Source organism: Cyprinodon variegatus, unplaced genomic scaffold, assembly GCF_000732505.1.
Source record: "Cyprinodon variegatus isolate N-32 unplaced genomic scaffold, C_variegatus-1.0 Scaffold1055, whole genome shotgun sequence".
NCBI classification, from domain to species: Eukaryota; Metazoa; Chordata; class Actinopteri; order Cyprinodontiformes; family Cyprinodontidae; genus Cyprinodon; species Cyprinodon variegatus.
In genome coordinates this window covers 177,778-192,949 of record NW_015151508.1, presented here as the reverse complement: position 1 = coordinate 192,949, position 15,172 = coordinate 177,778, and the positions used below count along the sequence as shown (strand labels likewise).

At 39.2% G+C, this 15,172-nt stretch overlaps 1 protein-coding gene across 6 annotated transcripts in view; it reads right to left on the bottom strand.

Annotated features, from left to right (window-relative positions):
• Positions 1–15,172, bottom strand: part of LOC107101116 (chromosomal protein D1-like) — a 36,957-nt gene continuing 21,785 nt past the window's right edge. For 4 of the 6 annotated variants that reach the window (XM_015399890.1, XM_015399889.1, XM_015399887.1 and 1 more), the window contains exons 4-5: positions 11,034–11,106; positions 1–2,650 (exon numbers count right to left, since the gene is read on the bottom strand). In XM_015399890.1, coding sequence (XP_015255376.1) covers positions 1,182–2,603 — 1,422 coding nt within the window. In that variant the 5' untranslated portion in view covers positions 2,604–2,650; positions 11,034–11,106 and the 3' untranslated portion in view covers positions 1–1,181. Of the gene's footprint in view, positions 2,651–3,893; positions 4,012–11,033; positions 11,107–15,172 lie in introns of those variants that run through there. The other 2 variants (XM_015399892.1, XM_015399893.1) reach the window with 2 other exon arrangements.

Genomic DNA, 15,172 nt, shown 5'->3' with positions numbered 1-15,172 from the left:
AAAGTTGAATTTGTCTTGTTTTATTCTTTGTAACAAAGAGAAAAATAGGCATAAAAATCAGACAACAAAAATTGGCAAAAGTAGATCAGGCAACAACAACAACAACAAAAACATCCAAACAGGTGCCTCATTATAAAACCTAGACAAATCTGTCTACACTTGCTTACCACACCTACCTTTTCACACTTAGTTAACCAAAATAACTTTCAAAAAGCAAATAAAAACCAGTACAGATAACCACTGTGGGGAGAAAGTGGCAGCGCTGCTGGCCATCTAGCCTAGTGAACTGACAGAAGGTGAAACATGTCATCTATGAGTCAACAGTAATGACTGACGCCAATGTTTTGGTCAGACTGAGGCCGTTTCTCAATGTGTGTACTTGTGCGTTCTCATGTGCTCGTGAAACGTCATCAGCCTCAGACCTAGCGTTGTTTGAATTCACAAGAACACAAGACCGAGAACAGACACAGACCCTGGATGTTGTTCTCGCCCCTCCCTCTTTACAGAGTATGTATCAGAGCAGAGTTGTCCGTTCTCGAGATTCCCAGCTGTCCCAGCATGCACTGCGGCAGCAGCAGCTTCAAATGGACCGCTCACAGAGCTCAGAGTATTAAAAGTTCACTTTTCTGTTGCCGCTGTTCTATAAAAGTATGTTTTAAGATAATTTTAAGGTGAAAAATTATACTTTTAAGAGCCACTAGATGGTCCATTTACTGATTTAATGCGTGATAAAAAAAAAAAGTTCCAATGTTGAGAGGAACTTGGCAGCCAGTGGGCCTCCGAGGCTAGCCGCTGCCGGGGCTAACTTTAGCCAGTCTGCAGCAGCCTTCTCTAGGCAAAGCCCAGGGTGAAGTACCACTGGCTCTGTTGGCAAATGTTTTTTTTCATTTGGCAAAATGCTTATTTGATTTTTGTTTATCTGACTGTGTTATTATTCCTCTACTACATGAAAAAAGTAAGAATTTATTATTATCTGGAGACTATTAATAGCAGTTCGACTCCTAACGAGCCGAACGTGTGGTGATGTCACGAGTACGCTTCTGTTCCAATTGATCCATATTTATGCTGCATGCTCCCATTCTCCCTCCAGACTTTCCTGTGTTCTTGTCAAGAACATACTTGGCGAGAACGAGAGTCGATACTCGCATTCTACTGAATTGAGAAACGGCCTGAGTCTTTTATCAAGCCTCCTCACTAAGTTCAATGCTAACATCCTGAACCAGGACAGTTTCTTCCGTTTCATCCGTGTGCTTCGTGGGTATCGACTCTGCCTCTGTCAGCTCTTGCTCCATTTCCATGCCGACGGCGGGACACTCGCTCTCGGGCTTGGAGTGGTTTGGAAGCACATGGTCGGCATGTGATTCGCCCCCTGCTTTGTTTTTGTTGAGCGAGCCTTTAGGGCGGCCCCTTTTCCGAACGACCCCTTCATCACTCTTTGGGGTTGTCGGAGGGCGGCCCCTTTTCCTCTTTAGTCCATCGACTGGGGCACGTGCAGAGGATGGACTGAGCGCTTTCTTTCGTAAGTGAGCACCTTTCTTGGACTCTGACTTGCGGGGCCTACCGCGGGCCCTTCTAGGTGCCGGTGATGCTTCCTCTGGAGGATCGGCTCTAGGATATTTCCTCGGCCTTCCCAGGGGTTTCCATACTTTAGGCTTCTTCAGCTCCTCTGGTGAAGGTAAAGGATACTTCCGTGGTCTTCCTCTCTTGCCTGGCTGTAACCGCGGTCGACCAGGCTTCCTCCCTTTTACAGGAAGACTGAATATTTTACGAGGCCTTCCCACCTTACCATGCGCTATCAATGAAGACGGCTTCTTATTCAGAGAGCCTTTTGGCCGACCTCTTCCCCTCTTCAATGGCTCAGAGATATACACGTTTTTCCTTGGTCTCCCTCTTCCTCTCCCAGGTTTCTTTGAAATGGTCCTGGAAGGTCCACTGCTGTACTTCACCACAGGCTTCCTCGGTCGACCTCTCAATGTCTTCACTGATTTCTGAGCTCTGTAGGCTTCTGCATCCCAATCGCTATATTCCCGTTCCATCCTTGATTTTTTATTGCGAGCTCCTTTAGGTCGGCCTCTTTTCCGAGGTGTAACTGGGCTACATTCATCTTCCTCACCGCTTGTTAAGCTTTCAGACTTGCGCTTTACCGATCCTTTTGGACGGCCTCTTTTTGGAGCATCTGAGCTGCCGTTTGGTATGCCTTCAGCAACAGGTTTCTTAACAGAGTCTGATTTTCTTGGCCGTCCTCGTTTCTTTGGGGAGAGTTCTGTTTCAACCGTTTTTTCACTACTAGTTTGCTTCTTGGACCCTTTTGGTCTTCCTCTGCGCTTGTGAATTGTAACAGAGCTCTCAGTGAGCTCTTCCCCAGAGTCCTGCTGCTCTGTCGCTTTTGTTTTAAATACTTTTTGGCCTTCTCTTCCCCTCTGTGACGGGCTGTCTGAATCATCCTGGATCAGCTCTGCAGCAGAGGCATTTTTTTGTTTGGAACTCCGTGGCCTGCCCCTTCCCCTTTTGACTGGACCTTTTTGGATGACGTCGCCGTCAGCCTCCCCTTTGGAAACTGGCTCCTCTTGTTCCACCTCAGCCATTACTGCTTCTTCCTCCATGCCGCTTCCTTTAGCTCAGCCCTCCTTGGTCAGTATCCTTCTGTTCACTGACACAAAAGGTTAAAGTTAAAACCCCAGCAATAAGTAGTTAATGCTTTTATGTAGTGATTTAATGTTTATTCCACATATTCAGGGTTCTGAAAATGTTATTTTCATATTTCCACATTTTAATATAACTGAATGTTTTCACTAAAATGTAATATCTCTATAGAATAACATGGTTTACTGTTTTTACTGAATGTTTTTATTATTTTCTAGATTTTCACAATCTACAGTGGTGCCAAAAAGTATTTAGTCAGCCTCTGATTGTGCAAGTTCTCCTACTTAGAATAATGAGAGAGGTCTGTAACTTTCATCATAAAAGAAATATTATTGTAAATAATATTTCTTTTTGACTCAGGCTATCAGTTATTTAAATCAACCCAAATATATGTGACAGGTCAGTTTACTGGAAAGAAAATAAAAAAATATACATATTTTTGTGAAGTTTTAATGTACCTTAGTGAACATCGTATGTCCTCTAGGTCTGAGTAAATAAGGACAGGGGTGTTTATACCACTTCATATTTTGTTCATTATCAGTACATATTAGGAAAACTAATACATACTTTAATATTAAATATTTTTTTATTTAAATGACATTTATTATTTAAATAAAATCTTGTAAATAATTATTAAAGGTACTTTGTTGTTACTTAGTTTAACACATATATTACTATATAAAGACATAACAGTTGCCCCGCCTATAATAGCTCAATTGCAGTTTATTATTCCCTCATTGCGTTTCCCCCTTCTACCAAAACGAGCAAAAGGCGCCCTCTACCGGCAGAATGCTAATATTAAGGTGGACCTCCATTTGTAAAGCAAACTGTAACTAGGAAGTTCGGGTTGCTTATCAAAGGGCTCGGTGTATTTCCTGGTTTACAATCTAATAACGGCGGGAAAGTCCACAGGCTTCCAAATCAATACAATGAATTCAACAACAGCAGGAAAGATGTTTCCATTTTCAGTATGCATACGAACAAATAGGAATATCTGCAACATGCACAGAAAATCATAAATGTGTCTTTTAAATATTTTTATTTTATTTTAAAATATGTCTGTATTAAAAGCGTTGACTACAGATTAGATTGTTTTCCGGGTATTAGCTAGCGCCAAAACCCGTCTGCTGTAGATAAAGATGTAAAGACGCAACAAGGCTGCAAACCACAGGGTGCATATATCACGTGAAACACGAAACTAGTTAGACTTTAATTTATTTTTTCTCTAAATATATATTCAACGGACATACCGTGAACTGAAGGTGCTCGTTATTTGTTGCTGTGATGGCTGTTCCCGCTGGTCCGTTGTATTTTAGATTCTGAAGGAAACAAATGCGCTACATCTTTAGTTCCTGATCGAGAGCCGCTTTGAATACGGGTAGAAGATGGCTCATAGCGCCCTACTTTATATGAACAAAACGACATAAAGTAAGGATTACAGTGGCAAAATTACAAAGAAACTACAGGTTAAGATCAAAACACCCTAAAACAAAATAAAATACCCTTTTCTATAATATGTATATAATATGTATATGGATTTCCTTAATTTTTCACTATGATTAGATTCAGAATCAGAATATTATACTTGTACACAGGCATCAGTCAGAGGAACAGTAAAGCACACACACATATATATATATATATATATATATATATATATATATATATATATATATATATATATATATATATATATCATGCCATATTTTTCTTATTAAAATTTAGTGATTTTTTTTATTTCTTTTTTTTTTTAAGGAAATGGCATAAAAAGTTTTCCGAGACAAAGCTGGTCAGTATTCCTGCCAACAGGCCAACAGTATCACTTGAAGGATCTGCAGCAATTTCTGAGAAATATTTTCTCCCTGTAATCTACAGTATATTTTTTCCTGTGTCTAAGTGAAGGAGGAAGGTTGTATTGCAGGTGCATTAAAATAAATAAATAAATAATCCAAGTCTTGCTGTAATCTCCAAGGACTATGTGGGAAAATATGCTCTGAAACTGGAAATATTTGGGCTACATTCCCAAAATGTAATCCTGGTAAAAAAAAACAGTGCATCACTAAAAGAACAACATGTCCTCAGGTGCAGGCAGGGGAACCTTCTCTTGTTGGAGCTGGCATTTTTATTGAAGTGGATACTAGGGACACCCTCAAGTACCAGTCAGCTCTGACCCAAACCTTTAGCAGGATTTTATTTTACAGTCTCACAGAGAGTCCAATGATCCACATACACAAAATAATGGTTGGGAAAAAACAACAAAAAACAGCTAAAAATCTGTAAAGTCCCCTGAATTTGACTGTCCTCACAGTAACAGATCTAAAGAACCTTTGCAAGGCAAATATAAAAGTCTGACTGGATTCTACAAACTAGTCAAAAAGTACTTTTAAAATTGTTAGTTTAATTGTGAGCATAATCTAAAGTGAATGTGTCCATCTAAATATTTGCTAAAATCAGAATCACTCTTTTCTTGCAGTGCAGTTATTTACAAGAGAGAAAACTATGATTGCAAGTAAGAATAAGATATAAGAATAAAATTTGATATGGATCAGAGTAAAATAAGGATCACATTATATATACAATTGAAAGTATTTACAATTTACAATGCTGCTCAGTACCAGATTACAATTATTGCACATGACCGTGTTATTACGCATAGTGAAGTAAACCTTCATGACTAAATGATAAAAGAAAAACCTGGAAGAAAATTTCTGTGACTTGAAGTTATGATGTTATTTAATACTTTAGCACATTCTTACATTACAAAGAAAGGAGTTCAGACCATTATTTTAAATATGGCATCATTTTATTGATGCTTGGTTGGTCTTTTTTCAGCACATGGCCATAAAGTTCTATTGACATCATATCGATCAGCTGGAGATTCTGGACTGGGCCGTCACCACACCGTGAGTCTATTGTTTTTTAAATTCTTTCTAATGCATATTTACCTGATGCTTTCCCAGACCAAACTTAAGACGTAAAACAAAAATATTCACATTAGTAGCTACATATGCAGAGGTCATGTTTACTTTTGTTTTTGATTATGATAGAGTTAATTTCTCCAGAAACTCATCCTTAGATGCACTTTTGTCTATGGCACATTGTTTCCTAATGGTCTGTCTTTTTTTAAATGCAACTTTTCCATTTCGTTGATTGAAAAAATAGATATAAAAAATTAAACATTAAATGTGTACAGAAAGAGACAAAACAAACTACTGAGAAAGGTCGCTTCTGTCCTAGGCTGCACTCTGGACTCAGTGGTGGAAGTGGCCGAGTGTAGGTTGCTGTCCAAGCTTACATCGATCATGGACAACACCTTCCACCCTCTGCACTAGACTGTAGAGGAGCTAAGCAGCTGCTTTAGTGAAATACTTTTACACTTTTACAGTAGGAACACTACTGCAGGTCATTCATCACTGCTGCAACCCGACTCTACAATGCGACGCTACAACGGCAATAATTTGTGCAATGTGTGATGTACAATTACTATTTGGTGTCCTGTGCAATAACCTGTTTCTCTATGGTTGACACGCAGTGCAATAACTATTTATATTATTATCAATATTCATCTATATAAATACCCATGTAAAACACCCTGTGCAATAACCTTGTATAATTATCCTAATATAAAAAAAAGCTGTCACATGTGGATGCACTGTATATACTGTATATATAAAGTCAATCAATCAATATAAATTAAATAAAGATAACTTCAAACTGTATTGTGAGGAATTTTGTATTTGGTATAGAAACAGAGCCCTGTAGAGTCTAGGACTGAGCAGGATGGAAAACGATGAAATGGCAGTACAAATTGGCCTTCAACAGTGTTCTGTTCAATTCAAATCAATTTGATTCATTAACCTGAAAGAGAAATGAAATGTTGTAGTTACTCATAGGGATTTAACAACCATTCATTGTAGATGTTGATAGCTGTAGGTCAGAAAGATCTTCGTCTTGCTCCGATATGAAGAAGCTTTTGACTAAAGACACTCTGTTGTTGTTCAATGGTCTTCTAAAGATGATGCCCACAATTTTCCATAATGTTCTTCATTTTATGAAGAATTGTTCTTTGTGAAAAACTCTCCAGAGGTTCAAGAGGAGGTCCTAGAACAGAGCCAGCATTCTTTATTAGCATGTTAAGCTTTTTAAATAATTTGCTCTGATTTATGCTACCCCAGAAGATGATGGAGGAATAGATCACACTCTTCACTAGGGCTGCAACTAATGATTATTTTGCAAATCAATTAATCTTTCAAATATTTTTTCTATTATTAATCAGATAGGAAATGTTTCCTTAAACAAGTCTTTTTACAAAATAAAACTAGGTGGAACTAAAACTTTTCCAGTTGAGGAGTTCAGGATAGAGCATATTGATGGATGAAATTTATCTTGAATGCAAAATGTTATTATACAATTTTGGTATAATTGCTGCTCAAGGTGGGTCACTCTGTCACCTAAAGACACGTTTTAGAGTTTCTATACTTTATTAATTGATTAATCATGATTTATCTGAGTAATTGTTTCAGCCCTAATCTCCACAACGGACTTATAGAAAATATACAGCAGGACCTAAGCTTCCTCAAGAAGGGCAGTCTGCTCTGTCCCTTATTGTAGACAGATTCCCCGTTGAGTCTCCAGTCGAGTGTTGATGTGAACACCGAGGTATTTATACTCCTCCACCACCTCCACTTCTTCTCCCATGCCATTGATAGCATTTGTTTTGTTCCTGTTTCATCTGAAATCTACAATCATTGCCCTTGTTTGTTGACATTCAGGATCAGATGACTGTTTCCACACCATACCACAAAGCGGTTTAGTAGCTCTTTATACTTAGCTTCTTGTTCATCTCTGATGCCCCCAATCATGCAGTCATCCGCGTTTTTCTGCAGATAACAGGAGTTTTTCTTGCACTGGAAGGCAGAGACGTAGAGGGTAAACAGGAATGGTGAGAGTACCGTCCCCTGTGGTGCTCCTGTGTTGCTGACTATCTGATTAGACAGGTTCTGATAGCTGCTAGTTTGTTTGCCTGGATGTCAGGGCAACAGATCATTTAGGATGTTTGGCTGAGTTTTCTTTGATACTGAAAAAAGCAGGAGGTCTTCCACATTACTGAACTGTCTCCTGCGTCAGGCTAAAGTTGAAGAGGTCTTAAAACTCCACACTTTTCAAGGGTTAAAATAATTTGAATTTCTAATAATGATTATTTATTTAACTTTCATTTCTTTTCCAGCACACTTGACTGTCTGTAAGTTAAAACATAAAGAAACGGCACGAATCTGACAACAGCATCTGAGTTTTATAAAGGGCTATTTCACTGCTTTTCTTTCAGTTCTGGACTAAAATAGATTACTTGTCTTTAAAACTTTTAATATTTTATATGATAATGCTATCTACAGACAAGGAATGTAGTAAAATTTGCACCTTCCTTGTTTTTATTTTAAAAAGCATTTATTCAGTCAGGAGCTCAAAAAAACATCATGCTGAAGAATAAATTTTGTTTTTTAGAAATCCAACAAAGGAAACACGTGGAAAATCAGACCTTTTTCCATTATTGGTTTAAACCTTTCCATACAGCTTCTAAAAGCAAATCATTTCCTTTTTTCAGACTTTTCCAGCCTGTTAAATCCCTGTAGTTTAGAGATTTAATTCCCTTTTTAACCCTTTTACTCTTTACGGTTGCGGGTAACATTTAAAAAGTTACATATGTTACGCTTAAATAAAGGTTTCAAAAATAAAGCTTTTCTTAAAATATGAAATTCAAAGTGTATGTTTATAACCCAATATTTAAAAGGTGTAGTGTAAAATATCAGATTTCTTTAGAAAAAAACTAAAGAATAGCCTTGAAGGTGAGAAAAAGCTGATATAGATCATTTTCATGTAACCTGTTTCCTGATGAATGGGAAGAACAAAAGATTCAAAATATTGTAAAAAGTTAATTAAATATTAGGATAAATTTTTCAGTTTGTCACTTTTAGCTGAGCTTATCCTTCATGCTCATGCTTGTCCCTCCTGTCTTGGCTTAGCTTCTCCACAAACAAGAATCATGTTGGCTCAGAGGAAAAGGTTAGAGAAAAGAAGACAAACAAGAGACAGACAGATTATATTGCACATGGTGGCTGGATAAGGGGGTAGAGAATGAGGTAATGTCAGGGTCAGCGTCAATAAGAAGAATCAAAAAAGAAATATGCAAATGTGTATAAGTGTGAGACAGAGAGAGAGGCTGTCAATTCGAAACAAGGGGGAAGAGAGGCTTAGAGACAATGACAGACGTGGCCGGAGGAAAGGGATATGAGCGTTTGAGAAAGACAACCCCTGAGAGACGGCGCGCTGAACCCGCTGGCCCGTCTCAACCCTCCTCCTCCTCCTTCCAGCCTGTGTGCTTTACCATGGTTACCAGACAGGGCTCCCAATGCAGCCAGTTAATGTGTTTTTCAGCAGCGGGAGCGAGCTGGGTACTAATGTGTCTCAGTCTGTCTCCTGCACAATCAATGTCAAGTGTCCTGGGATGCACAAATACGCAGAGGGCTGAGAGCCAGGGAACACTGAGGGACCCTGGCTGGGTGTCAGGGCGAGAGCCTGAGAGAAGACCTCGTTATTTAGATTTTATCCCAGGACTTCTACATGACTTTGCTCTTAATTAAGCATGCAAGTTGCAGAAAAACAGGGTTGGCCAGACTTATGGTGTGGTCTACTAATATTTAGAGATTTTTCAAACTGCTTCTGCAGACTGAGAAGATGGATGGGCCAACTCTCAGTCAGAATTTCACAGCTTAGGACATTTTTTTTGTAACCCGTATTGGTCTATCAGATAAAATCACAAAAATCTATTGAAATCTATTGTTGTAATTTGAAACAAATGGGAAACAGTTCTGGAGGCAGGCAGCCTTCTACAAATAATAAAACACATTGTGAATAATCATTTTAAGAAACTAAGACCAGAATTTCTGGGAACTTTATAGGACCCTTTAAAATTGTTTATTATAGATAAATAGTAGTCAAGTATACACCAGTCCTCTTCCATTGCACTCTATATTTCACAGCCTTAATATTGCATCTTTTGTTGCAGTATTATATCTTAAATATAATAACCTGTATTTAATAAAACTTGAATAGTATTTGTTTTTCCTCCAAATCACAGATTCCAGTGTTATGAGTACCTACCTTAAAATGAGAACAATATAAATGTAATCAAATTGTTTAATGTAATTATTTATTTAGGTTGATCAAGCTGTCTTGAAAAAGGTTAAAGAATGACGTCCTGTTTCCAGGGGGTATAAATTAATTCGATTTTATTTATTGAACACTGTTCATGTCAAATGTAACACAAAATGCTTTACAGAGGGTAAAACAAGCTTTCAAATAGCGATCAATGACCATACATAGCTAAGTAAATCAAAAAAAGTTTTTAAGAACTGACAAAATGCAATTATAAACTCCACAATAAAAACATTAGATTTATTTAGTTCAACCATTGAAATAGACAGACAAAAGGTATAACTATATTTTATTTATTAGAAAATTTAAACTGACGTTATAAGCTGACAAAATAAAGGTTCTAGGCCTAAATTAGACATGCAACAGATCCAAACACAGACAAACTTATTAAAAATATTCTTTTTAGACACTCTTCCAAATAGATAAGAAAAGAAAGCATAGGCAAGCCAGCAGAATGTCTGTCTTTATCAGTCAGAAAACAGCAGCATAAAAAAAAGCTACTGGCCTTAATTTGCAAAAAATAAAATTTTAATAAACCGAAACTGTGAAAAACAAGGCTGATGAAGACATTTTTTTTAATCTTCAAAATATTATTACACAATCAGAACTGTGAAAACAGCAACCCATATTTATTCAAGAAAGTTTAAAAGTTGCTTTTTCGCTGATGTGAAGAATTTCTGTCAGCAGAGTTGGATTGATGCACTAAATGAAAAAAAGTTCTGAGAGTCCAAAGATCGGGGTTACAAACTGACTTTTTTTTATTAAAATGTGGAGCTATGCAGCACAAAGCCAGTCAAAATCTAATATCCCCTTCAGAAAAAAAATGTAAACAAAAAAAAAGTTTCTCCTCTCAGATGATTGGACATGTTTCCTACAGTTTCATCCAATATCCACACCATCTATGTTGTCAGCCTCACCAATTAAAGGATGAATGGTCAACAAAATGTTTAAAATGTTTAATTCTGCTGAAAATATTGAAGGGAAATGCATGAAACTTTGTTCCCAAGGACCTCACCTGTGACTGTTTACATCATCACAGGTTAAGGGTCTCAGGGACAATGAAGCACACCAATATTTTTAGTATGACAATTTTATTTTTCACTTTCAAAATGCTTTAAACACTAACTGCATCTCTGCAAAACAGAACAACAAGTTCCAAAATGAGAAGCAGTTCCTACGTCAAACAAGCTGGATCCCTGTTTGTCATAGATGCTCGGCGACATATCTGCAGAAGCTGGACTGGATCCCAACCTGTAGAAAGACACAGATTTAGTTTAAGTTCACAGCTTATTGCAGACATTCTCGATTAGAAATATTTCAATATTCAACATTTTGGTCCTTTTTTGTTGCAGCGACATAGCCAACGCCTTTAATTCAGTGCCGATCGGTGGAGTAGAACGCTCAAAAAAAGCTCCCCCTGCTGGCAGACGTTTCTACCAACATTTGAAGTCAGCTGTAGGTATAAAGGGGAAATCTGGCTTTTCTATTTGTAAGTTGAAATTTAAGGCATTAAAGAAAGTACATTAAGTCATCCGACAAAGTTTATGGTATATATATATATATATATATATTTATAAGCGGCTGACATTTCTTGTGCTTCATCGCCAGACACCTGCGCCTGCAGCTGCAGACAACGTTGTCTCTTTTATATTCCTATGGGCCTTATGATCTCATAGGATTATGTAATCATTCCCCCATGACAAAGATGTTCAGATCTGAACATCTTTTGCACATAAAACACATGACATACAGGAGCCTCAAATAACCGCCTCTCCATCACATCGGTTTGTCCAGAGGACACCTGTATCAACATCTGTCTCAGGATGGGTGCAAACGCCCAGTCAAACATGCGACTCTACCGAGGGGACATTTAACATCCAGTCTATCAGCGTCTGTTATGAATTTATTCTGCCTCTTTGTTGTCTCTTTGTCTCTGCTGCACTGAGACACCCTCCCTTGCTCTAGTTTTATGAGTTCCTCTGCTGTCCTCACAAGCACAAGAGACAAAGGCTGGAGGACGTAAAGCAATATTTGCAGAATCAGACCGAATGGACATGGAAGAGATGAATGACGGAGGGCGAATACGGTCAGCCGATTTGATCACCTCAGGTTGTTAAGCGGCCCGATAAGTTATTCTCGACTCACCATTTGCTTTTGCCTGCCGTTCCTTACAAGAAGAAACAAAAAAAAAAGACACTTTATCACTCGGGTCCGCACAAAACACTCTCTTACGACCAGTTATTAATCCGTAGGAGAAACATAAAAAAATGCAAAATTTTTCCATCTGTATAGGAAAAAAAAGCATTTGATAAAACCTATCCTGCCCCGACTCCATAGTCGTCTGTGAGCGCAGCAAGCAGCGGCAAATGGAAAATGAAGCTTTTTTCCCCTCTCACTACCCCTCCATCCCTCACTCTCCTCTCTTTTTTGTGTCTGTTCTCTTCTTCTATGCCTCTCTCTCAGGCGCTGTCCCTGGCTCTGGTTTATGCCTGTCTCCCTCTGCCAAGTCACATCACTAATTCTTCAGGCGATTAGGGTCCAAACAGTCGCAGGTACACAACACACATACACACAGACAGTTGCATCGATTCCATTATCTGGTGCTCTAACAGCACCCCCACTCCCACCAACCCCCAACAACCATCACCCTCTCCGTTCATAAATCTGTGTCACCTGCATACAACACGCAAACACACAGAGTTACTTATGCAAGCATGCAGCATCTCCAGCTATTGCTCTTTCTCTTGCCTTTACACCCTCCATCACCCTGTCCCCACCTCCTCCTCCTCAGCCTTCTCCTCATCATCCTTCTTCTTCTCTTGCACACTCTCTGAACCCCGTCATACTTTTTTCCAAGGCGTGACGTCCCGTCTCGCCAAAAGAAAAGAGAGAGAGAAAAAAAAACAACGACCCACATTCACATGACGGCATGCGTCTCCATGTGTTTCTGTGTGTGTGATGCTCATGCAGGAGTTTGTCAGGAAGGGGGTGTGCACACTGGTTTCCTCGTGCATGTGCATGTGTGTGAAAGGCGGCGTATGTGTGGGAAAGAGGCAGAGGAAGAGCTGAAAAGATGTGGATTTTACACAGTGTGAGGATCAAAGCCATGGCGAGCCCAGAGGTGATTAACCTCCCAGGCATTTCTGACCACAATACTGCTGCTCTACCTCCACATTCAACAAACAGGCGGTTTCCTGCAGTTCTATGTCAGCACACAATGCATCTATGATCACTTGGCAGAAAATCTGTTTATGCAAAAGAAATCCTGCCAGATTTTTCAGCTTAAAGTTAAACGGGAATAAAGTCAGAATACAGACCAAAAGAAGCACAGATAGAGTGAAAATAATAAATGTACACTTTGCAACGGATGAACCCGGCCACCTCTTATGAAACAGCAGGTGGAAAGTGGGTCTGATGTGATGGCTGAATTTCCCCTTGAGTTGGAAACCTGCCGGAGGAGTTGCTTCTTTGTGCAGTGCTCAGCAGAGTTCGCTGATATGTTTTTTTTTTTTTTTTTATCCCTTCCTCGCTGGAGCACTGCAACGCAATGCGGATACTGGGTGTCTGAGCCACTAGCCAGACACACTGGGGGACAGGGGGGGAGGAGGCGGAGGCAGTACAGCAAGTTCACGCACAGCCTCGTGCTTCAGGAGACACTGATACTAATGTCTGGTTTGAGAGGAGAGCTGAGTTCTGATCAGATATGAAGGGTTTTAGTTTTTAAATCTCTAAAGCTTCATTTAAAACTGCAAAAATATATTTTATTGTGGAAATTCCTCATTACATTCCAATCTAAGATGACCTCTTCAAAAGACTTAACACTGTGTGTGTGGCACGCTAAAGAAAGAACCCCTTCCTGACAGCTGGTGCCACGTCCCGTCAGACTGCACCAAATAACAAATCAAAGAGCACTGCAGAGCAAGGTGCCTGTATTGAAAAATGGATTAGCACGATCTCAAAAGCTAATTAAACCTAATCCAGATTTATTAGATTTACAGTCAGCACTGAAACTGTTTTGTAGTTTGTGTTTGTGCAAATATAATTACCGACTTGAAAGTGAATTAGAATAATTTAAAATCTAATAATAGCTGCGATGTGTGTGGCACAGACTGTCGGTGCATCTGTTTCACCGTTTGCAGAACAGACATCCCCCTGTTTTGTAAATAAAAACCGATGAAAATAAGGGAAAATGCATTTTAAATATTATTACAGTACATGTTTAATCAAGCCTGAACTGGGGGATTAGTCTGTCATGCTGAATATGCTTCTACAGAAAGAAAAAGTAACTTTCTAACCTTCTTCTCTTTCCACACCATACTTACCATATCAAAAGGTGGGCAGACTGAAGGAATCCATCTGAAGTCTGGGTGACTCCGCAGGGAAAGCTAGAAGGTTGTACAGTTATCTCCAGGCTGTTTATTATGCGAAACCATACAACCAACTACCTCACACTGCAGAGCACAGGACCAGGGTCAGCGCTGATGTCTGGCGACTCTCCATCATCTTGTCCTTCACTCTGCTACCTGCTTTTCTATTTTTCATAGTTCAGATCCACCCAATCATTACCTTTCCACATCTATTTTCCAAAAACATGTAAAACGTTACACATTTTAGTCGGTTTCATCGGTAAAAGAAGCTTAGCAATGTGAATTGGGAAAATATTAATTCCTGCCCTCTGCATTTCTGTGGACTTGTCTCCCTCTTGTGGGAGGAACCAGAACAAAGCACCCCAGCTCCCCCCCGCCCCCCCTCCAGAGGCCGCAGCAGACCTTCGCTGTCTGGAATACAAAGACGAGCACTTAACCTGCAGTTGCATACTGTAGGCGTCTGCCTGACCTACTTCTCCGCAAGCGGAGCTGCTGGAATCTTCCTTATCCTCAAAGGTTTGATTCAGCTCTAGACTGGGCTTTGTTTCACCGCCTTCAAGAGGTTAAACTCTGCGACCTTGTATTGTCTTTGATTAACTGGACTAATACTTAAACTCCACTTTTGCTGCATTTTTTTCTCATGGAGTATAAATAGGGACAGATTAACCAAATCCAAACAGTCTTCTTCTTAATATGGTTTGAAAAAGTGTTCACACCACTTAAGCTCTTTTTTTGTAACAACCAACTGAACAATTTTATGTGACTGACCAACAAAATACACAGCAGAATTGTGAAGTGGGATGAAAAGGGAGTCAGGGGGTCTACTTTGGGGAACAGCTCATTTTCGTGTCTATATTTTCCAAATGATGCCGGCTTCCTCTTGCCAAAACCTGCAACATGAGCTGCAGTTTTTACAGGAGTGATCTGAGTTTAATCCATTGAAATCTGAC